Below are 23,362 nucleotides of genomic sequence, written 5' to 3'. Positions count from 1 at the left end.
TATTCTTAAATGAAAAATGAAAATATTACTATACAAAAGTTTTTTTTTTTCAATTATGCAAGTGTTGTCATTCAATTTTTTGGATAATATTTTTATATTTTTTCTATTAAAAAATAATTTTCCTAAACTATTGCATTGATTATACGAAATATGGAGCAACTAATTAATTTTTTTTGCAGAAATCTTGCAATATTTTCTATCAAAAATTGAGAAATATAGAGAGAATGAAAGAAGAAAAGTATGGATGTAAATAAGAAAAAACATGAAGAGAGAAATAAAGGAGGACAAAAAAGAAATAAGGAGGAGAGAGTTAAAATACTCTGAGCATAAAAAAAAATATAATGACTAACTAATATATTTTTTAAAGTATAAAGATTTATTAATTAATTTTATTAAAATAAATAAATTAAATAATAATTTAATTAATATTAATTAAAAAAATTAACAAAAGAACTAAATAAAATGAAAAAAAAAAAAACCCTTTTCATAGCGGAAAGCAACGCTTTCTCATAAGCGTTATAATTGCATGTTCTCGTGATATGATTTTAATATTGCATTAAGTAATTAATAATGATTTATAATCTAAAAAAATATACAAGAAAGTCATTTTTTGACACAATATAAATATGTTTTTAATTTTGCAACTTGAAAAATAACTTCGAATTTCTTATAAACGAACGCGTTTTGTTGTTTTACAAAAATTGTTTCTTGAATTTTCTAAAACAGAAAATTGTTTTTTTTTTTTATCTTTAATAAATGAATATATTTCTCAATTTATCTAAAGAAAATAAATATTTCATTTTTCTTAAAAAAATTAAAGTTAAAATAAAAAATAATTTTATCAAAGTGAAATATAATATTGAACGTTTCATAGAAAATAAGTTATATATAATAGTTTTTTTATAAAAAAATAAAAATTATTTTTTTAAAATAATTTAATATTTTATTTAATTAAAATAATATACATTTAATACTAAAAAATATAAAAAAATATTTTTTCTAAAACAAATGTAACCTTAGAATATTAACTTTGTACAGAAACTTCATTAATATAAATAATTTAATTATAATTAATTTATATAGAATTTTACCGGTATAGTGTTTTTTACATCAATATTATGATTTTTTTAGATATAAAATTCTATTGATACTAATTATAGAATTTTAATTAAATAAAAAATTATCCATTTTGGAAAGCAATAGAATAATGCACGTGACAAAGGCATGGAGCCGAAGTAACATTATTCAGTGAAGCTGCTGAAGTGTGGATGAGGCAACCAAGGCCATAACAATGGCAATGGTTCTTCTCTGCTCACCGTCTCTTCTCCCACCTCATCATTTTCTCAGGTACTTTCCTTTCTCTTCCTATAGTCGGATATGGATTCCTCTTCATGCTTCGTTTTATGAAAGGTCTTGTATTTGGGATTGGGTTTGCAGGAATCAGAGTAGAACCTTGCTAAGCGAGAAGAAATGCAAGTTAAAAGAGAAGATACTGATTCGCTCATGTGCTTCTTCTTCTTCTTCTTCGAAACCCAATTCACTAGATGGGTTTTTCAGAAGGGATTTCGTGCTTTTTGGTCTATCTTCTTCCATATCTATTTTCTTTCCATCTTTGGGTAAGTTTAGGTTGATTGTTTTTGTTGTTTCTAAGCTAAATTGTGGATTTGTGATGATTTTATTTTTGTGGGTTCCAACCAAGGAGAATGATTATTATTTGTTATACCAATACAATTTCTTAGGGATTGAATTGAACAGAGAAGATAAGGAAAATGGTGAATTAAATGCCTCTTAATTGTGACTTGTGTGGCAAGGGCCAACCTTTGTAGGATTCTAATGAATATGCAATTTAGAAGTTCTGCTTTACTCCCTCTCATGGATTATAGTATCTCTCTTGCAGGGTCCCTTGCAGAGGAATATCTAAGAATGGACTCTTTGGTTGATGAAATAAATGCTTATACTTATTTATACCCAGTAGAGTTGCCATCTAAAAAGGTCATCTTTAAATGGTATGTTTTTTCCTTCCAAATTAAAGCTCTTCATTTGGATTTCTTTTAGTTGGGTTCATGAATTGGATAAAAATTTTCAACTTCCAATTCGTGGAGTTGTCATTGTATAGTTCACACTGAGAATGAACTGCTTCAGATGGATTTCTCCCTCTCTCTCTCTCTCTCTCTCTTCCTTGGGGAGGGACGTTCACAGTTCACTTGGAATTAACTTCAGGTTGACACGACACACCAGTTACTACTTCACATGGAATGGGATTTTTGAAGAAAGGGCATAGTTTTTTTGTTTCACAAGTGGAATACTGATGGAAGTAGGAACGCAAGAATAATTCCAGAAGAACAATTGGAAGAGAAATTGTATTAATAACCAAGAACAGTAAATAATACGAACAATATTTCTCAATTACAAAGCTTTGAAGGAATATCTTCTCACTACTTTCTGGAATACATAAATGAAAGAACATAACTAAGAAACTTCTATTTAGGCGGAGAATTTAATCCTCTTGCCCCAGGCAAGAATGCCAAAAACAATAACAGAATTCTTCACATCCTTTTCCTTCTTCCTGGTTCTATTTATAGATTATTTAACTTTTCAATCTATTAGAAGAATCTCCAGGCTGCATCTCCTCTGCAATCTTTTCCAACAGAGTTGGCTCCTCCATCCTCATTCCTTCCCGCTTATTGATTCCAGAACCTGCTGCTCCCATCTTCCTTCTTTGAAAATAAACTCTGAGCAGTCCTGGGCTTGGAACCTCCCCTGCTGAGCCCATCTTCTTATCTTGAACCATAACATTGCCTCCCTCTTGAGAATCAGCCTTGTCCTCAAGGCTGAAGTGAGGAAATTGATTAGCTAAGTCTATATTATCAACCCAAGTTGCCTTCTCAATGAGCTGTATCACTTATAAAGGAAATATAAGAATAAGAGAAAGGAGGAAGTATTTATCAGTTAGAGGGAAGAGTTGTTTAAATAGTTACTAGAAACTGTTAAGTAGTTAAGAAAAGGATGGAAAAACAGTTACTAGAGCTGCAACAGTTGTAGTTATCGAGAAGGAGTTGTAACTGTTTAAAGGAGCTGGAAGCTCTATTGTGGATTCATTCTAGAATTTCTAATCAATAAAGACTCTTCGCCCTCTATACTCTTCTCTTTCTCTCTCTTCCTTTCTCTGTCTATTTCTTTCTCTTCTCTTCTATCCCTTTCTTTCTTCTGTTTCTCTTCTAAATTGCTGCAGTAACTGAAGTTAGGGCTTCTATCCTGGCCACCTTTGCTTCACTACTGTTCTGGTTCTCCTTTATATCATTGCCTCTGGTTCCACTGATTCTCCATCTACTTCCAATGCTCTTGCTAGTACAGCTATTGCTTCATGTTGACCTACTACTCTCTTGAGCTGGGACACATGAAATCCTGGATGGATTTGACCTCTAGTGGAAGTTGTATGCAGGAGACTGCAGGTCCTATCATCTTTGTGATGCAAAAAGGACCATAATAGCATGCTGCTAATTTTGGATTTACCTTGTTGTAAACAGAAAGTTGTCTATGTGGTCATAGCTTAACGAATACAGATTCTCCTTCTTCAAAGTGGACTTCCCGTTGATGGACATTGGCTGCTCGCACCATTCATTGCTAGGCCTTTCTTAAATTATACTTCAGTTGCTTGAGTATCTTGTATCTCTCAGCTAATGTTTGTGCCACTGCTTCCACCTAGTTTCTGCTGGGTAAATAAATATTGATGCAATGTTGGAGGAGTTCTACCATACACTATTTCAAATAGAGTCATCCCTGCTGCTGTGTGAAAACTTAAATTTTACCAATATTGTGCCCATGACGGCCATTTGCTCCACTTTTTAGGTTGCCATGAGGCAAAACATTGGAGATAAGTTTCCTGTGCCCTGTTAAGAACTTCTATTTGGTCATTTGTTTCAGGGTGATATTCTGTGCTCATTCTAAATGTGGTACCTTGTAACCAAAACAATTCTCCCCAAAAGTTATGGGGAAACAATGGGTTTCCATAGTTCATAATAGATCCCGGCATGCCATGTAATCTTATTCTTTTCTTTGCGATGATTTTGTCTACCATCTTGGTTGTATGAGGGTGTTTCATACCCAAGAAATGTCCATACTTCCATAAGCGATCTATCACCACCAGAAAACAATCAATTCCTCAAGAACGAGGGAGACTCAGACTTAGCATACTTAGTGTCAGAGCTTGGGTATGGGAAGCTGTTGTAGCAATCCAGTTGGAGATAAAGTTCTGTATTAGTACTTTTAGCATATTAGACACTTTGCCACAAAGTTTTAGACTGAAATGTTCCATTCATTTCTAGTACACATTTAATGCTAAATGTTGATATGTCCTATAAGCTCCCGAGTGTCCACCTAGAGGTGTGAATGGAATTTTGAAATCAATTATTGCTCCCAGGGTGAATCTGGTGTCACCACTATTCTTCCTTTGTAGAATAATCTATTTTGTACTAATGAACAGTGGCCATGAGAACTGGTATTCTATTTCAGATTGGAAATTATCTTCTGGAGAGTGGAATCTCATTGAACAGCTGCATCAATCTCTTCCAGCTCTAACCAAAATGGTCTAGTAATAGCCTAAAGTTCCATCTCTTCTTCTTGCCGCAACAAAGCATCTGCAACTCTCTTTGTGATTCCTAGTTTATACACTGATAGAGTTAGGATTTTGAAATGGAATTAAAATTTAAAAAAATTTGAAAAGAAACTCAGCAGAGTTTGTATTGCTTTAGAACAGGAAGGAATGCAATCCAAATGAATCTAACAACTCAAATGGCCATCCAGAGAAACTCTGGCCTAGCAATTAAAAATGCCGTTGCAATGAAAATAGTTTTGCATGCCTGTTCTCTATAAAGCAACACTTAATAGATTCTGCCTATCTTAGCTCTGCCGTGGTATAACTAACTCCAACTCATTTCCTATCTTTCCGCGCTCTTCTATCTTCATCTCGAATCTTCCACATTCTTCTGTCTTAGCTACCACTCGTCTTTCATCTTTTCTAAATTTCTTCCTTGAGTAAACTCGTAAGGGCTTAGGCTTGCTATCAACCAGGCTCATATTAGGATCCATAACATTGCCGTCTGCAAGAAGAACAACCTTGTCCTCAAGGCTGAAAGAAGGAAATTGATTTCGAATATCCACTGGATCCATCCATGTAGCTTCCTCAACTGGCTTATCCCTCCTTTGAATTAAAACTTGTGTGACAATCCCATTTTCACTCTGCATTTGACGCCATTTGAGGACTTTGAGTGGTTCTATATTCGAATCATCTAACTCCATTTCTCTTGGTAATTTAGTGACAACAGGATGTTTACCATTTGTTTTCTTTAATTAAGACACATGAAAAACAGGATGGATCTTTGAGTCACTAGGTAACAATAACTTATAAGCCACAACTCCTATTTTCTCAATAATGGTAAAAAGACCAAAATAATGAGTAGGTAACCTAGGCACCGCCCGATATTGGACAGAAACAGAGCGATGGGGACGAAATTTGAGAAAGACAGAATCACCTGCCTGAAACTGCACATCCCGCCTATGAATGTTAGCTACTTTCACCATGTGTTGTTAGGCTTGGGATAAATTATATTTCAGCCAACGTAGAATTTCATCTCTATTGAGCAATGTTTGAGCCACAGCTTGTATTTTAGTTTCTCCTAGCAGAAATTTAGTTAGAGATGAAGGAGGCCGGCCATATATTTCTTCGAAATGAATCATACGGGTAGCAGAATGATGACTCATATTGTAACAAATTCTGCCTAAGATAACCATCGACTCCATTGTTTAGGCTATTCTAAGTTTTAAGGCAGCGATTAAGCACCTCCTTTTGGCCATCCGTCTCGGTGTGATAAGCAGTGCTCATCTTCACCTTGGTGCCTTGCAATCTAAATAATTCTTGCTAGAAATTACAGGGGAACAAAGGATCCCGATTGCTCACTATTGACTTTGAAACTCCATGAAGGCGGATAACTTCTTTAAAAATAATTTTGCAACTCCTCTAGCAGTGAATGGGTGCTTTAAGCCCAAAAAATGCGCATTAGATAAACGATCTACTACGACCAATATACAATCAATGCCATTTGACTTAGGTAGTTTCGTCACAAATTTCATAAAGATGTCCTTCCAGATTGCTGAAGGAATAGGCAATGGTTGAAGAAGTCTTACTGGACTTGTTGTATGATACTTGTTTTTCAGGCAAATTAAATAGTTTGCTACAAATTCTTGCACCTGTTTCATCATTCCCTTCCAGTAGAGTGAAATAACTAGCCGTCGGTAGGTTCTATAAGCTCTCGTATAGCCTCCCATTGGTGAGGTATGGAATTCTTCCAACAGAACAAGGATGGCCAACGAATGTGCAGGTAGCTCCAGTCTTTCTCGATAGAACAACCGCTGCTGTATAAGTTGGTATTGGGGATGGGAAGCTGGATTAACCTGACATTCTGAAATAAGCTATTGTAAGGAGGAATCTTGCTTTAACTCTTCATCTAACTTAGCCATGTCCACCCACACTTTTGTAGACAAAACTTGGCCGTCCATTTCATCGCAACGCGAGGGAGCATCTGCTACCTTATTGGTGATGCTCGGCTTATAGAAAATTTGAAAGTCATAGCCCAACAATTTAGGAAGCCAATTTTGTTGAGCCTGAGTGGTGACTAGTTGTTGAAGCAAGTGACGCAAACTCTTCTAATCCTTATGAACAATAAATTTCCTTCTCATCAAATAACATCTCCAATGGTGAATTGCTAGGACAAATGCCATCATTTTTTTCTCATATGTGGACTTACTCAGAGCAGTGGCAAATAATGCTTTGCTAAAATAAGCAATTGGCCGACGATCTTAGATTAATACTGCCCCTAATCCCCGACCTGAAGCATCACACTACAACACAAATGGTTGATTAAAGTCAGGCATAGCCAACATAGGTGAGGTCGTCATTGCCATCTTCAAGCTCTCAAAGGCTTGTTGGGCACTAGAATTCCACTGAAAGTCCTTCAGCTGGTCTTTTTTAGGTAATTACATGAGAGGCTGAGCAATTTTCCCATAGTCCTTGACAAAACGACGGTAATACCCCATCAAACCCAAAAACCCCCGTACACCTTTGATCGACTTTGAAATTGGCCAATTCAACACACTAGATATTTTATTGGGATCCATGGCAACTCCTTGGAATGAAATGAGATGCCCAAATAGTCAATATGTTATTTGCCGAAAGTGCTCTTCTTTTGATTAGCCAGAAATTGATTATCCTGCAATAATTTCAAAACTACCCATAAGTGATGCAAATGTTCCTGCCAAGAGAGACTATAAATTAGTATATCATCAAAAAAAAAAAAAAAAACCAACACAAAGCGCCGTAGATAAAGTCTTAAAAGATTATTCATAGTTGCTTCAAACGTTGCCAGTGCGTTGGTAAGACCGAATGACATGACTAGGAACTCATAGTGACCTGAGAATGTTCGAAATGCTGTTTTAGGAATATCAGCCCTGTTAACTTTGATTTGATGGTAACCTGAACGAAGATCTATCTTCGAAAAAAATTTGGCCCCATATAATTCATCCAACAATTCTTGAATTACTGGAATTGGATACTTGTGAGGAATTGTTACTTTGTTCAATGCTCTATAATCCACACAAAATCTTCAACTTCCATCTTTCTTGCGAACCAAGAAGATAGTGCTAGAGAATGGGCTTGAAGTAGGCTAGATAATTCTTGCCATTCACATGACCTCTATTAACTTCTCAATCTCATTATTTTGCCAATGGCTGTATCAATAAGGCTTGACACTCACCGAAGCAATTCCAGGTTGCAGAGGAATGTTATGGTCCGTTTCCCTATTAAGAGGAGGGAAAGTAGGCTCATGGAACACAAAGTGAAATTGCTCCATTAATACTTGCAATTGATCCAGTTTGTCTGCATCCAAATTTAATTCCATCAATCGAAGCTGTAATTCTGAAGTGGATTCCCATATCAAGGCCTAGTACTCAACGTGCTCTAATTTCTCAATGGAAGCAACTTAAACTCCTGCACGGGTTAAAGATGGATCCCCTAAAAGAGTCCCTACCCTTGTAGTTAAATGTCATAGTCATCTTAGCCCAATTAACCTTCACATCCCTGAGTGTTTCCAACCATGCAATGCTCAATATCATATCCACTCCTCCCAAAGGAAATATATAATAGTTAGTCTGTATTTTAAATTTTCCCAATTGAAACAACAAGTCAGAACACTTACCCGATGATTGAGCTTTATGGCCATCACCCAACTTTACACCAAAAAGGGGGTCAATTGCACTGATAATTGTAGTTGGGAGCTCAATTTAACAGCAATAAAATTGTGGCTAACCCCTAATGAGGTCACGTCCCTTTAATCGACCTCGTACCATCATTGTTCGCTGGCCAGTGATTCCCCCTACTGAAAATAAGGGCAATTCCAACTGGGTAATCTGACCGTCAGCCACTTCCATTTTTTCTTGCTTAGTATTCTGTCCCAATTCCTCCTCATCCTTCGACGCTTCTTCATCCTCACCTACTGGTAGGACCCGTAATGTCTTCTTTGGACATTCATGTATCGGATGGTAAGGCTGCTTACAACGATAGCACAACCCCTATGCCCTCAAATCCACAAACTTCTAATGCCTTAAATGTCTTGGTCCTCGATTTTTATTTGCACCTTGATTTGGAGCACGCTGGATAGCAGCAGATGGAGCTGGTAGATGAGGTATCTCCCTTGAGCCATTATCCCATGTTAGACCTTGGTTCTTGTCTTTTGCTGCCCGAGCCCAAGTACTACTAGTTTTGGTTGTTGGTTGGACCAGCTTAAAGGTGCCCATATTGTTAACTCTATTCCTTGGCTCATGTCAATATGTCCAATGTCCATCTTCCTCCTGTCTTAGCCAGTATACTTACTGCAGTTGTTCCAGAACCAAAATGCATAAGCTCTCTTTCCATGTCTCTTGCCAAGTTCATCGTTTGAAATATATCAACAGTGTCTCGAACCCTGATCTTGACTCTAGTGTCTGCCTTAAGGCCTTTAAGGAAGAAACCTATGTACTATTAGTCCACCATTCCCTTCACTTAAGCAGCTCTAGCTACAAACTCATCAATATACTTGTCAATAGTTCCCTCCTATTGCATGGCTGCCAATCTTTTTTACAGGCTGGCAAAAGCATCCCCACCCAATCTCTATAACAATTCTAGAGACAATTGTTCGGATGTTAAGTTTGGTGTTCTTTGTTTTAGCCATTGAACCCAATGTAACGCCCCTCCTTTTGTGCAAACTAGAGCCCTGGGAACCTTCATATCGACAGGGGTGCAGTGTACTGAGAAGTATTGATCTGCTCTTGCTAACCACCCAACAACATCCTCTCCATCAAAGCTAGGTAACTCCACCTTCTTAGCTGTTAACTGCAATTTATCAACCATTGGTGGCGGAGTGTTGTGCTGGCCCGATAAGGAACCCTGCATGGCAAAGTTTATTGGAGTCGCCAACACCCCTTCTGATTGTCCCTCATGCAACTTTCCTTTTAACACCTGGGCTAACATTCCTTCGATAGCATCTAGTTTTACCAGCTTCTTCCTCGTTTGCAACATCTCTTCCCACATTCCATTCATTTTTAGATCATTTTGTTCTTTTTAACTATTCATTTTCATCATTCCTTCTTCCAACAAATTCACACTGCTCTCTATCGTTTCAAACTTAGTATCCATCCTCCTGTTTGGAATTCACGGCAATTTTTGGATCCATGTAAGAACAATTTGATAGAGTGAGGATTATGAAATAGAATTAAAACTAAAAAAAAAAAATTGAAAAGAAACTCAGCAGAGCTTGCAATCTTTAGAACAAGAAGGAATACAATCCAAATGAATCTAACAACTCAAATGGCCATCCAGAGAAACTCCAGCCCAGCAATTTAAAAATGCCGTTACAATGAAAATACTTCTGCCTGCCTATTCTCTATAAAGCAACACTTATTTATAGATTCTGCCTATAATTTGCTCGGCTGTGGTGTAAACAACTCCAGCTCATTTCCTATTTTTCCGCGCTCTTCTATCTTCATCTCGAATCTTCCATGTTCTTCTAACTTAGCTACCACTCCTCTTTCATCTTTTCTGAATTTCTTCCTTGAGTAAACCCGTGAGGGCCCAGGCCTGCTATAACCAGGCTCATATTAGGATCCATAACATGCACAATCTCAAAATCAGGCTTATACACAATCTCAAAATCATATCCAAATTATTTAGCAACCCAGTGTTGTTGAGCCAGCCATCAGTTTTTTAGATCGGCAGCAAACTCTTTTTGCCATTGAAATTGGGTAACTCAACTTTCTTTGCTACTAGTTGAAACTCATCAGTAACTGAAGTTCTGGCTTGGGTGTGATGTACTAAGGATTCTCCTGGGATAGTCTAACTAAGATGAGAAGCAGACCCTCCATTGCCTTCCTCTTCTGTGTTTTTGCCTTTCACTAGAAAGGTCAGTAATCCCTCTATTGAATCTGGTTTCTCCAGTTGCTTTCATGTTTGCATCATTTCATCGCATAGACCATTAAGCTTATGGCCTTGTTGCTGTGTCATTGTGTGGTTTAAGCTTACAGTCCTAATGTTCCTTTCTGTCATCTCCATACAAGACTCCATTCTGGTGGTGGGCATTCACTCTTAAGAGGATCTGGCAGGTTGGACCAAATTGATAGAGTTAGGAACACGAGAATAATTCAGGATAACAATTTGAAGAGAAATTGTATTAATTACCAAGAACAGCAAATAATACAAAACAATCTTTCTCAGTTACCAAGCTTTCAAGGAATATCTTCTGACTACTTTCTGGAATACATAAAGCAAATAATAGAACTAAGAAACTTCAATATAGCCAGAGAATCTGATAATGCCAAAAGCAATAACAGAATTCTTCACACTGTTTCTCTTCTTCCTGGCTCTATTTATAGATTCTTTAACTTTTCAATTCATTATAAGAATCTCCAGGTGGTATCTCCTCCGCAATCCTCACCAACAGATTTGGATCCTCCATCCTCATTCCTTCCAGCTCATCGATTCCAGAACCTGCTGCTCCTATCTTCTTTCTTTGAAAATAAATTATGAGCCTTCCTGGGCTTGTAACCTCCCCTGCTGAGCCCACCTTCTTATCTTGATCGATAACAAATAAATTTGTGTCTTCTTGTTTGTGCGATAGCAAAATTAACTAGTTCTTCTTTATAAAAATGATGGGAACATGACTAGTCCATTGTTTGTTTTCTAAAGGGTAGAATCCAGAAAGCCAGAACGATATTCATCAGCTGCACCATTGTCTCGTAAGTTTAGTTAATTTGTTATATTGGCGTTGAAAGTTCCAGTAAAATGCCGCCTTTTGAAAATATTGATACCCTTTTTTTAAGTCTTGACTAAGGCTTACATTTTCCAAATTTTCTATTTATGCATCAATGTTAAGGGCACCATGAACCTAAACACATATGGCATGCATATAACTTACTTCGTATTGGGTTGTACTTTATACAGCTGATGCACGCCTGCGCATTGTGTCTGAGCGTGTTGACATTATTGATAACTTGATCATCTCGGTTACAGTAAAGTCATAAAGACATATGCCTATTACATTGCAATCCTAGTTGTTTTTTGGAGGGTTATGATTTTATTTCCTTGATTCAGATAGGTCCCCCAAATTTTCAGTTCATAAAATCTAAGGACAAGGGTACCTGGACTGCAAAAGATGTTGCCGATTCTGTTTTGTCAGACAAGTCTGCGCTGGTAATTTTCTGCATGCCTCTTTTAAAGTGAGCACTCAGCTTTAGCTTAAATATGGGATGGCCTTATGCTCTGTTTAAGACCATTATGACTGGAACAGGATATTAAAACATTTATGTTTTGAATGCTACGTATAGCTTTATAGTTTTGAGTCGCAAGTTACAATATTAACATCATCTTAAAATTCATGCAACATTGAAACTGATATGAAACCAAGATTTGACTCGATCTATGTGTCTGGGCAACCTTTGAAACACTGGGGCAAACATGTGTTCGAGGAACATGCCTATACATGCTTTTCCAAAAGGGCAGTGCCTTAAGATTTAGCCCCCAAATAGGTTTGTTGAATGGTCAATAGAGAATTTTGTTGAAGAAGTGTAATTAGATAAAACCATGCTTGCCACTGGTTCTGAGTTGGCCATCATCCATCTTGGGGCGTCTTGAATTCTATTTATCTGGAAAGCTTAACTCCTTGTGACAAAGTTGATACTGGTATGAAAACTTCAATCTTCTCTTCTGGCAGCGAGTCACCTCAAGTCAGCGATTGGCTGAGAGTTCAGTTCTTGATACCCATACCAGTGTAGTAAGTTCTAAAGCATATTTCATTTTATGGTGTCTGATATTCAATACACATAATGATGCTTGTCGACGGTAGATATATTTATGCATATATTGTGCTAGTTATATGAAGCACATCTCCATTACTTTTTCCCTTAGACTGATGGTGAACCATACTGGTATTATGAATACCTTGTACGCAAGTCACCCACAAAAATTGTAAGTATCTCCTTTCTCAGTAGCATTTATGATTGAAAGATTTGCATACTCAATTAGTTGCTAATAATTATCATGGAACATGCAGGCTCAAGAGTCAAATCTTTATTGGCACTATATTTCTTCAACAGTTGAACGAGATGGTAGGAGCCTGAAAATTTTGTTTTAAGAAAGCAGCTGGATAAACATTTAATGCATTCACTTCTACTTGAAATATTGTTCTAATTATATCGATATCATTTCTTGAAATAACTTTATGAAATGCATTCACTTCTACTTGAAATATTGTTCTAATTATATCGATATCATTTCCTGAAATAACTTTATGAAATGCATTCACTTCTACTTGAAATATTGTTCTAATTATATCGATATCATTTCTTGAAATAACTTTATGAAGTGCTTAATACTTCCAAGAAATTCAAGGAAAAATAAAAACCAGACCTATTGAAGGTCTATATGGATCATGATCCAAGTAAATATCAACTTTTTCTTAATCTAAGTATACAATTAAGAAGAAGAAAAGAAGTAAATGTTAAGTTTATTGAAGGTTCAAAGAGAACCTAATAGAGCATTTAATGTCCATTGCAACTGTGATTTGGCAGTTTCAACTGGTAAGATCCTATTTCACTGGTGGAACTATATTCAATTGTCGCTCTTGAAATGTTCTGCATATTTTGCAGATATGGCTTCTCCATTTTCTGGACTTCTATTCACTCATAAGGAACTTAATTGCAGGTTATCTGTATACAATAAATGCTTCAACTCTTAGCAAACAGTGGAACAAGGTCTCTCTCTCTCTCTCTCTCTCTCCATATTTATGTGTGTGTGTGTGTGTTTTTGCATGTTGATGTAAACTTGTTTGTATTAATTTTTTGGTGGAAAAGTTGTTTATTCACCTTTCACGCTATGCAGATGGGGCCTTTCCTGGAGAAAACTGTGGCTTCATTTCGCCTTCTCCCTCCCACGGATCGGTATGTACCTCCATATAAGGATCCATGGAGATTTTGGTGAACATGTTTCTTTTAATTCATTTGTCATTGATCCTTAATGTATTCCCTCCTTCACAATAGTTTCAAATTCAATAGACATGTCATGAGTTTTATTCTTTTACTTGATAATGTTAAAATTACACTGTTCTCACTCTGGGATGACTATTGAGAACCAGCCTCACCCATGTCTAGCAGATAACTTGTTAAAACCAAACTTTGCAGCAAATAAGAACAGCTCTGGTTATGGAGTTAGCATGAGACAGGTAAACCACTGCCTTCAAAGTGCCCCATATTTGATCTGCCACACCGTGAACATTGGATGGAGTTTTGGATATAAAACTACTCAAGGGTTGAAATATAACATAGCAGGGTAGTTTCAACTAGGAAAATTTCTAAAATACTTGTATTGCTAGGTTAAGCAAGCAAAGGCAGCTATCTTCCCAACCACCAAACCTGTAAACCAGTTTTGAGCCTCGTTGCATTTTTCAGAATCAAATAACAAATTTAGAAGAAAATTTTGAATTGATTGCAAGAAATACAAAATTATTAGAGTTGAGATAACCTGAAGATGCTTCCCCAGCTACACCTCAACTTCTATGCCAAATGAAATATTAAAAGAATTCCATTGGAAATCTGAAATGTATATTTTTAAGTTAACGGAGAGTTTGAGAAGTGTTCATATATTCGGAGTTTCAATATCTAACATCTAACAAATGAGACTCATTCTGATCTACGTACAAGAACATCTGCAACAGTAGGCGTATTTCATATTGGACAGATAATTTGGATGAAGGTCTGTGAATTATGGCAAACTATCCTCAACTAAGGTCCTAATACAAGCTTTAAATGACTTCAAAAATCTTCTTTTGAGGAAAGGATTACCCAAGTCATATGAGAAACATTTAGCCCTCTTATCTATCCAATTTGGAATCTTAATGCATCCCTTCATAGTTAGAGCTAGAAATTTACAATGTGAAGTGTTATATACCTTGGGAACGTGTAAACTATAAAGAAATAAAATAAATATATAAAATACTAATATTTACGTGGTTTGCTTTTTCTATATAAGGTTATTTCCGCGGGCATAACATCTTTCACCATTAATAAATAAATATAATCATCAATTACAAGTTCAAAATTATATTACCCATAAACCCAATTATTACATCCAAGAGAACCCTTACATCAAACTTCTCATAATAAATATATTAGTTAGTCCTATCAGTCTCCTCTAGATGTAATCCTCTATATTTTCTACTATAACTACTACAAAAGGTGTTTTTAACTATATGTGCAAGAGCCTTCAATGGATAAAAATTCTTTCCTCTTTAATTCTATGTCCTTTCTCTACTTTAGGCTAAAGTCTTTCTCCTTTAATGGGACTATAATTATTAAAGTCAAATCCTCAGCAATTGACAAAACCCTTCTCTGCAACGGGTGACGACTCCATTCTATAAGCTAAAAGTTGTCATTTTCAATGGACAAAGCCCCTCTTTATTGGCAAAGCCACTCTCTATGAATAAAGCCAAATAACTTTCTCATCATTCTTCTATTTATAATGTTAATTTCCTTAATCCTAATCTAATTCGGAATCTCACTCAATTTAGAAATAACATTCAAATAAGAGTTCTACTCCATATAGAAAATATTCCAATATTTCTTCTACTGAAATTTAAAAAAGGTCTTCCAAACTAACTATTTGGGTTATAAATCTAACAATTTTCACCTTGACATAAAATTCATCAATCATTGCATACCTCAAATTCTTAGGTGTTATCAAATCAGGATAAATTTTGACAACTGTCCCTGAACTTATCTAGTTGTAACATTACAATCTCTTAACTTAAAAATGTAACATAAAACCCCATCAACTTTCAAATTTTACACAGTAAAATCCCTCTAACATTCAATTATCAGTTTTTCAGTTAGAGGCTGACCTGGACAGTTCCGGCATGGAGCTTAGTCAGTATTTCTCTTTTCTCTCCCAAGTCATATGTAAATTGAATTATTTTTCTCTCTATAGACAGAATAATTTTTCATGTGTAAAGAGAATAATTTTACACTTTGCATAATATGAGAGAAAAATATTGACTAAGTGTCATGCGAGAACTATTCACATCAGTTTTTAACTGAAAAATCAGTAATTGAAAGTCAGAGAGATTTTACTATGCAAAATTTGAAAGTTTAGGGGGTTTTATGTTACATTTTAAAGTTAAAGGACTGTAGTGTTATAGCTATATAAGTTTAGGGACAGTTGTTAAAATTTATCCTATAAAATCATCAATTCTTCATGCTTAAACTTGAACTCTTTAAATCTTCAATTCTTCAATTTTCATCTTGGATGTAACTTGCTTTTTTTCTTTAAAAATCTTCGTGTCATCAATTTTCTTAATTTTGCATTAAAAGTTCCACCTCAATTTTAACTCTCTACCATCATCATTGTTGCATGTGCAACTTTTTACATGTCATAGCAACTCTACCTTCAATCAAACTTAGCAAGATCATCCTCATGCTCTAATACCAATTGTTGTACAGTGTAGAAGCGTGTAAACTATGAAGAAATAAAGTAAACACACAAAACACTAATATTTACATGGTTCACCCATTCTACATAGGGCTTCATTTGAGCATGTCATGTTCCACTATCAACAAATAAATATTAGCATCAATTATAAGCTCAAAACTATACTACTCATAAACTCAATTATTACACCCAAGATAACTTTTACATAAAATTTAGGATAAATTTCAATAACTATCCCTGAACTTATATAGTCATAACACTACAGTCCTTTAACTTTAAAATGTAATATAAAACCTCCTAAACTTTCAAATTTTGCACAGTAAAATTCATCTGACTTTCAATTACTGATTTTTCAGTTAGAAACTGATGTGAATAGCTTTCGCTTGGCGCATAGTCAACATTTCTCTCTCCTCTCTTATGCAAATTGTAAAATTATTCTCTTTACGCATGAAAATTATTCTGTCTATAGAGAAAAATACTGACTAAGTTCCATGTTAGAGGTGTTCAGGTCAGCGTCTAACTGAAAAACTGGTAATTGGAGGTTAGAGGGATTTTACTGTGTAAAATTTAAAAGTTGATGGGGTTTTATGTTACATTTTTAAGTTGAGGGACTCTAATGTTACAACTAGATAAGTTCATGGACAGTTGTCAAAATTTATCCTAAAAGTTCTCATAATAAATATATTAGTTACTACTCTTAATCTATTCTGGACAGTTGTCTATTCAAACTAAAATATTAATGAACAAATGATAGCATATGAAAATTTTGTCTATTCTAAGAGATTTAGACTATTTTCATATTAGCATGCATGAAATTCTTGTCTATAAAAAATATAAATATATAAGACTCGTATATTTAATAGGTGAATCTTGTCATACATCATATATTTTGAGCACATAATAAACCACATATAAGCAAGAAAAATCCCATGCATGATTTCTTTCCTCCTTCTTCAGCTTTGCTAAAGCTGCGACTTTCACTTCATGCTTTAGTTGCAAGTTGAGAGCCTAATGAACAAAAAATGGCATCTTTTTCAATTCAACTAACATACACACTATAGAAAAAATTATACTTATGTATATTACTTGGAGCATTACAGTATGACAATTCTCGATCAACTCCTGACCAGACATCTCCTGGATTAAGGCTCCATCAGTAGGCATGCACACACTGATACCTTCTCCCCATATGCTTTGATCAAGTAGTCATGAATTGTAAAAACACACGAGTCAATACCTATCCAACTAAAGAGGAAGGAGACGAAGCACCAACAAAAGAAGCCTCTATTAATTTTATTTTCTGTTCTTACTATTCTTTAATGGCTTCTAAAATTACCCATGACCCTCTACCAAAGATTCTTGAGCATCACGGACTAAGCCAATGCATTTCACAAGCATCGTTGAGCCAACCCATGGGATGGATTAATCATCCCTCACGTGCTCCATTGAAGGGCTCGGATTTTACCCAACAGTCCTGGCACTTTCGCCATCTCTACTTGTCCTCCAACATCTTCAGAGATGTCTGCGAGGGAGAGTCAATCAAGACAACATCCAAGTCATCCGTATCTGTAAAAATAATCAACTTACGGTATCATTATCAGAAGACAAAACATGTTCCTCAGACTCCTCTTTTAGATCTCTATATCGAGCTGTTAATTCTATAATATTTGTCTTACCTTTTTTTTTTTTTCCATGAGTAACATAATTTTTCTCAATTTTATTCAGCTCTCTTCCCTAAAACATCTTGGATTGTCATTGACTAGATTGACTTTATTTACGCGCTCAAAGCCCTTTGGCTTGGACTCAATGAAAAATTGATCCTTCCAGTTCTTCTCATGGGTCAACACTCGACAGCTAGGATGGGATGTTAAATGCCAATGATCTTTCGTTGGCCGTTTTCCATAGGCAAACATTTGAGCAATATTCCTGTAATTCACAGGAATTTTTTTAGGGCAGAGAGGATTTACATTCCAACAATTGTGTGCTAAGCATTTGTGCTCGAAATAGCCGGAATGTGCATTTGGAAGACGAGGAGGCTAATATTTTTACCAACCCTCTCTCCTATTCTAGAACATCCTCCTTCTCTCTCTAAATTGGATCTATAATCATGATAAATAGAGAATTAGGATGATTAGCGTATTGGAGGCCAGTTTGAAGAAACTAGAAATATAAATGAGCTAGAAAGAGTCAAAGGCTAATAAATGGTGATTTTAGGTTGGAGAAATACAAGGCAGTAACCATGAAGGGATTAAAGAATAGATAAAATCCTGAATAATGTAAATGGGGAATGAAAAGGATTTAACAACCGTATTTTGAGAAGGCAGCCGAACATGGAATTTTCCTAATAATGCAAGTTAAGCTAGACAAAGATGAACTATAATAGTAAAAACAAAATCATAACCCTCTCATCTATGGGAAATTAGGATTATGAGGACCAGAACTAAAGGAATGAGCTATGAACAATAAGTGGGTAAAGAGAAAGTAAGCTAGCCATGTACAAGAAATGGGTAAACATGCTTTGTGCCGTGTATGAAATTGATCTCATGCTCTCTATGAATTCATCTTTTATCAAATTTCTCATTTTTTATCTTAACCATTAAAATGAACTCATAAAAATTATTATCTTCTCAAAGTCTTTTTTTCTAATTGTAGGTCACTCTCAATTTCACTGTAACAAAAATGAAAAATCATTTTTTATCAATATAACTAGATTGAAATGATAAAGATTCTATCGCGCATAAAAGAAAATCAAGTTGGAGTTCTAAAAAATATTACCATCTAATCATTCCAAGAGGTGTACCTAACCGTATTATCACATTGTGCCGTGCACCCCTAAATTTCATGGCTAAAATAGCCAGAGTACCTGCCAACTAGCCTAAATATCGTCTATTATAACAGAACCTATCCATTGGCATGACAGACGGGTACTTTGGCATTGCTATGCACAAAATCCAAGACATCAAAAAGACACTTGCCAAAAGTCAGGAGAAACAAGGTTCTTGCAGATATAGAATTTTGCTGCCCTTGGAGTTTGTGCACCTCAGTGCCAAATTGATCATTTCATTTTCCTTTAGGGTGTGTCATGATATTCATTAGCTAAATGCAAGAATTAGCAACACTCAACACCCAATCACAGGCAAAGATTCAATGAGCTCCCGATGCAAACCTGTTGAATGAAAATATTGAAATGAACTGCAAACCCTCCAATATGAGGTTCAACCATCAATGGTGCTAAATAAGAGAACATGATGTTGAAAAAACTACAATACACAAAAACTCAAGTCCAATCACTGTCCAAAGAAGAATTTTCAATTAACAAAACTGCCAAACCTATGTTCTCCATGACAACCAAGCAACAATAAAGATCCAAAACGCCGAAGGGGAAACTTTCTTTAGTCCATGGCAGTACATCAGAAAGTCATCTTTTTCGAAGCCAGAGACCAGGTGTGCTATTTATTTCACATTGTCATATGAACAGCGAGAAATACATGTTCATATATGTGGTGAAACAAAAGGGGGCTATTTACCGCACTGGCTGTTGGTTGTAATGGTTCTTCTCTTTCTTCTTGGCTGCAGCAAGCTTTGCGCTTCTTGCAGCAGCCTCTTGAGCAGCAGCTTTTGCAGCATTATCCATCTCTTTACTAGATTTTTTCTTCTTAGCAGATGTCATTCTCTTTAGCCGCTCCTTCACATCAACGGCAGAAGAATCTTCTACCTGTTCAGTTCCAAGAGCTTCTTCTGCCCCATTGTTGGCTTCAGTACTGTTCAACTGATCCTGGGGTTCTTTCACCTCCTTTGATTTATCCTTCTTTTTCTTCTTCTTGGCAGTTTTGGACTCTCCAGAGGCACTTTCCTTCTTTTCGCCCTCTGCATTGTGCTCTGCATCTTTTCTTTCTTGAGCAGCATCTATCAATCCATTTCAAAAGAATCCCTAAATTAGAAAATATTCAACAGTAAAGCCAATATATAAAGCTATTGATTTGTTTCCACTGGGCTCAGGAAAAAACAGTGAACAATAAACAGACAGCTTTATCCCAATAAAATTATTAAGAAAAATGGAATAACTGAATTCTTAAAACAATCTGATGCCAGAATTCAGTCAAACATGTTCTTATGTGCCTATGGATATTTATGTGCTCTGCCAAATGCACAAATAAAGGGCTACTCATATGCATAGCTTATTATCAAATTGCAAAATTAAGAACTTCGACATATAAGTAATATTTGACATGCTTATCCAAAAAAAAAAGAAGTAATATTTGACTTATCTAAAACATGATAATTTTATGCATGCAAGCTTTTCCACGAATAAGCCAACTATAATGAGCTATGAATAAAAACAGAAATTTTTATCGTATGAACAAAAATACCACGCGACTGATCTGGGCCATTGCTATCCTTCTGGCTAACTCCAAAATCAGCCAAAAGGGCCTCTAGCTCTTCAAGTTCCTTCTTCTTCCTTTCCTTCTTTGAAAGTTGCCTTTCTGTCTCCTTAGGCACTGCCATAACTTCAGGAAGCTTCTTCACCACTGGCTCAGAATGCATTGGAACCTCTGGTTCATGGTCATGGTCTTCATCCACTTCATCATCACCTTCATCTAAAATATCTTCCTCACTCTCGCTTTCCTGTAATTAAGCAGATAGCTAAATGGTAAGCGAACGTTAACAAATATTGGAGAAATTCAATCAGCTCTTTAGATGATTTTAGCCATAATCCCAGGGACCAAAAAGAGAGATGCTGCATGTAACTGTTCAGTACCAGATAAACTGTCTTGGTCTGGATTTTCCAAATCACCTTAAATCCTAATAATTATGTAAGATATAATTCAGGAATTCAATTCACATTGAACGCACACTCTTAGGGTTCACAGCAAATAAGAAACTACTAAATGACAGCCCTGAACGCCTAGTAAATTTCTCTTGACTTGGAAACCTGAACAAAGTTGTCCCACCTGAACAAACCTGAACAATGCCTTGTTAAATTAAGCATACAAATATAGCAGCTTCCAGACCATGAGCCAAATGGCAAGAAGCATTAGTACTTCAAACTCATTCCCAAACTAGGCGAGGATGAACATGAGTGCATCAAACGCTGCAAAAAAATACCACAGGGTGCCCTAATGACATGGAGACTCAGCATCCATGATAATGTTTCACATTCCTTGATAAAGGCAATAATGAGATCTAGATGCAGTAGCAATTCCATTATAAAAAGTTTAACGGATAATTGGATTAATTACAACCACATAAAAAAGAAGACTGAACAAAAATTGATGTAAAAACATAAACATCTCCTCTAAATAAAAACATCTTCCCTCAATATGTTCTAAAATTAGTAATTACACAAACAGTAAGCATTATAATAGCATAAATTTAACAGGGAAAACCAATAGCATCATAAGCAGCACAAATTTAACAGAAAACTAATGGTATTTACATGCCTGTTTTTATACATATTGTTGCTAACACTTCAACATTTATATCCCTTCAGTCCTGAATCACTCCTAACATTTCTGCATTTACATCTCTTCAGGAAGCTATCAACATCACTATCTCATAATTCATAGCAACACTACCGTTTGTTGTCAATGAATGGCTTCAAACTCCAACAGCCTCATCCACCTCAGCCCCCAACCAAAAGGCCACAAAAGAATAGAAGAAGAGAGGGGATAGGATGTATATAGTAAGCTACTACTGTAATCAGTTACAGAAAATGCAAACTTCGAAACCAACCCATAACCCATGCTTTTCTACCTCATCCACCTCAGCATCATCACCAGTAATATAGCCACCAACCATTTGCCCACATCAAACAACATGATGAACTCTGGACCTTTTAGTTACATCTTTACAGCTTATTTAAGCCCTTTGAGGCGAAGAAGTAAAGCAATAAAATACAAACTGATTGCTAAGACACACTATAAGCAAACCTAAAAGGTATTTAGCATCATACTCCATCCTAATTTACCCTCCCATGCCATCAAATCTTTCAGAGTATAAAGGTAATCACATAAAGTCATGTTCTAAATCATCATAATCACATACAAATATTGCACATCAAGCTGAGTTAACAAACACAATAACCATTCTCCAGCCAATTTTTTTTTTAAATAACCAGTTAATATGGTAAATACCACAATCCTCTATGTGAGATACAGGTCACGTTTGGCAATTTCCAAACATAACCAAGTCAACAAGCACCATGAATCATCGTCCTAGGCACCATTATGAACACATACACGATTATATCAGACAAATTCAGCTACTCACCTCAATGTTGGTGGGCTTATCATCACTCTGATGTGGCTCCGAGGAACCCCATACAGCTTGAGGTGGAGCAGTGGTTGCAAAGTAATCGTCATCATCCTCATCCTCCACATCAGCCCATGATTTGGCATTAAGCGGGGCAGGGGCCCAGAAAACTTCAGGCTCAGGTTCCTTATTTTGCTGTTCAGGTTGCTGAGATTTGGAAGACCCTTTGCCGCTCTTTGATGTCCCACGCTCCTTGTCAGACTTCTTCTTCTTCCTCAAAGTCTCAAGGGCTGCAAACACGTTAGTGTTATTGATCACCAGCGATCCCTCATCTCTCCTGCCTCCCCCAACCATTTCTCACTAACACCAAGACCAATTAAACGGTTCGCAATTGATGCAAAAGTCAAAAACACGGGGCAAAAATCTAAATCCGTTGGCTAAACTGCAATTTAGTGCACAGTATCTTGAATATCAACAAAATTTAAAAAACAAAAAACAAAATATAGCTAAGAACCAAATTTAAAAATTTTTCTAACAATTTTTATTATCTTCGATTTATGGAACTGTCGACAAATCGAGAGAGATTCAAAAGATCAGGCAATGGTTGAGCAAATTAGGGTTTCGAAAGAGAACGGCTAACAGCAAGGGTTCCGAGGAGATTGCAGACAAATCAGTTGAAAGATAGAGATTTTCGAAGAGAAAATTAGGGTTAGGACAGCTTTTGAGCTATTAGATGGGGAGAGGATTGCGATGGGGGAAGAAGGTAGGGCTGGGCTCTTATGGAGAAGATAACGTAATGAGAGGAACATGAAAGAAAGAGTGGCTTTTATAGTGTTGGCTTTTTGCGGAGCGGTGCCTATTAAATCGGTTATTATTTTTTAATTTTTTATTTTTCATTTTTTAAAACCACAGGTAGCCACTGCTGATTGAACATCCCATCAGATAGTATTTTCAAAAAAAATTATATATATATATATATATATATATATATATATATATATATATATATATTCGAATAATCATAAATTAATCAAAACTATTTTAAATTAT

General features: G+C 35.9%; 2 protein-coding genes across 6 annotated transcripts; one reads left to right on the top strand and one right to left on the bottom strand.

Annotated features, from left to right (window-relative positions):
* Positions 1–1,202: 1,202 nt before the first annotated feature.
* Positions 1,203–13,690, top strand: LOC110650228 (psbP domain-containing protein 5, chloroplastic). Of its 5 annotated transcripts, none has more exons than XM_058129941.1 (11): positions 1,203–1,347; positions 1,438–1,616; positions 1,898–2,006; positions 11,270–11,319; positions 11,525–11,592; positions 11,675–11,773; positions 12,294–12,353; positions 12,488–12,547; positions 12,633–12,687; positions 13,283–13,332; positions 13,460–13,690. In XM_058129941.1, the coding sequence occupies exons 1-11, from the start codon at positions 1,292–1,294 to the stop codon at positions 13,556–13,558; spliced, it is 885 nt and encodes a 294-aa protein (XP_057985924.1). In that variant the 5' UTR covers positions 1,203–1,291; the 3' UTR covers positions 13,559–13,690. The 5 variants fall into 5 exon arrangements, with proteins under 5 accessions (XP_057985924.1, XP_057985925.1, XP_057985927.1 ...); XM_058129942.1 differs by having other exon boundaries at positions 11,696–11,773; positions 13,150–13,332; positions 13,460–13,657; XM_058129944.1 differs by having other exon boundaries at positions 13,228–13,332; positions 13,460–13,657.
* Positions 13,691–19,229: 5,539 nt separating this feature from the next.
* LOC131170582 (uncharacterized) lies at positions 19,230–23,119 on the bottom strand. The gene is made up of 3 exons (XM_058129939.1): positions 22,331–23,119; positions 20,431–20,686; positions 19,230–19,966 (listed from the first exon to the last, which is right to left on the bottom strand). The coding sequence occupies exons 1-3, from the start codon at positions 22,664–22,666 to the stop codon at positions 19,584–19,586; spliced, it is 975 nt and encodes a 324-aa protein (XP_057985922.1). The 5' UTR covers positions 22,667–23,119; the 3' UTR covers positions 19,230–19,583.
* Positions 23,120–23,362: the final 243 nt, after the last annotated feature.

This window comes from Hevea brasiliensis, chromosome 11 (genome assembly GCF_030052815.1).
Source record: "Hevea brasiliensis isolate MT/VB/25A 57/8 chromosome 11, ASM3005281v1, whole genome shotgun sequence".
NCBI lineage: Eukaryota > Viridiplantae > Streptophyta > Magnoliopsida > Malpighiales > Euphorbiaceae > Hevea > Hevea brasiliensis.
This window is presented reverse-complemented; position numbering and strand designations above follow the sequence as displayed.

Coding starts and splice junctions, on each gene's coding strand:
- LOC110650228 (XM_058129940.1), top strand. CDS start 1,292: ATGGCAATGGTTCTTCTCTGCTCACCGTCTCTTCTCCCACCTCATCAT. Junction 11,774..12,293: donor TGTCAGACAAGTCTGCGCTG/GTAATTTTCTGC, acceptor CTCTTCTGGCAG/CGAGTCACCTCAAGTCAGCG. Junction 12,548..12,632: donor GCAAGTCACCCACAAAAATT/GTAAGTATCTCC, acceptor TGGAACATGCAG/GCTCAAGAGTCAAATCTTTA.
- LOC131170582 (XM_058129939.1), bottom strand. CDS start 22,666: ATGGTTGGGGGAGGCAGGAGAGATGAGGGATCGCTGGTGATCAATAAC. Junction 20,687..22,330: donor ATAAGCCCACCAACATTGAG/GTGAGTAGCTGA, acceptor GCTTAATTACAG/GAAAGCGAGAGTGAGGAAGA. Junction 19,967..20,430: donor TGGCCCAGATCAGTCGCGTG/GTATTTTTGTTC, acceptor ATGGATTGATAG/ATGCTGCTCAAGAAAGAAAA.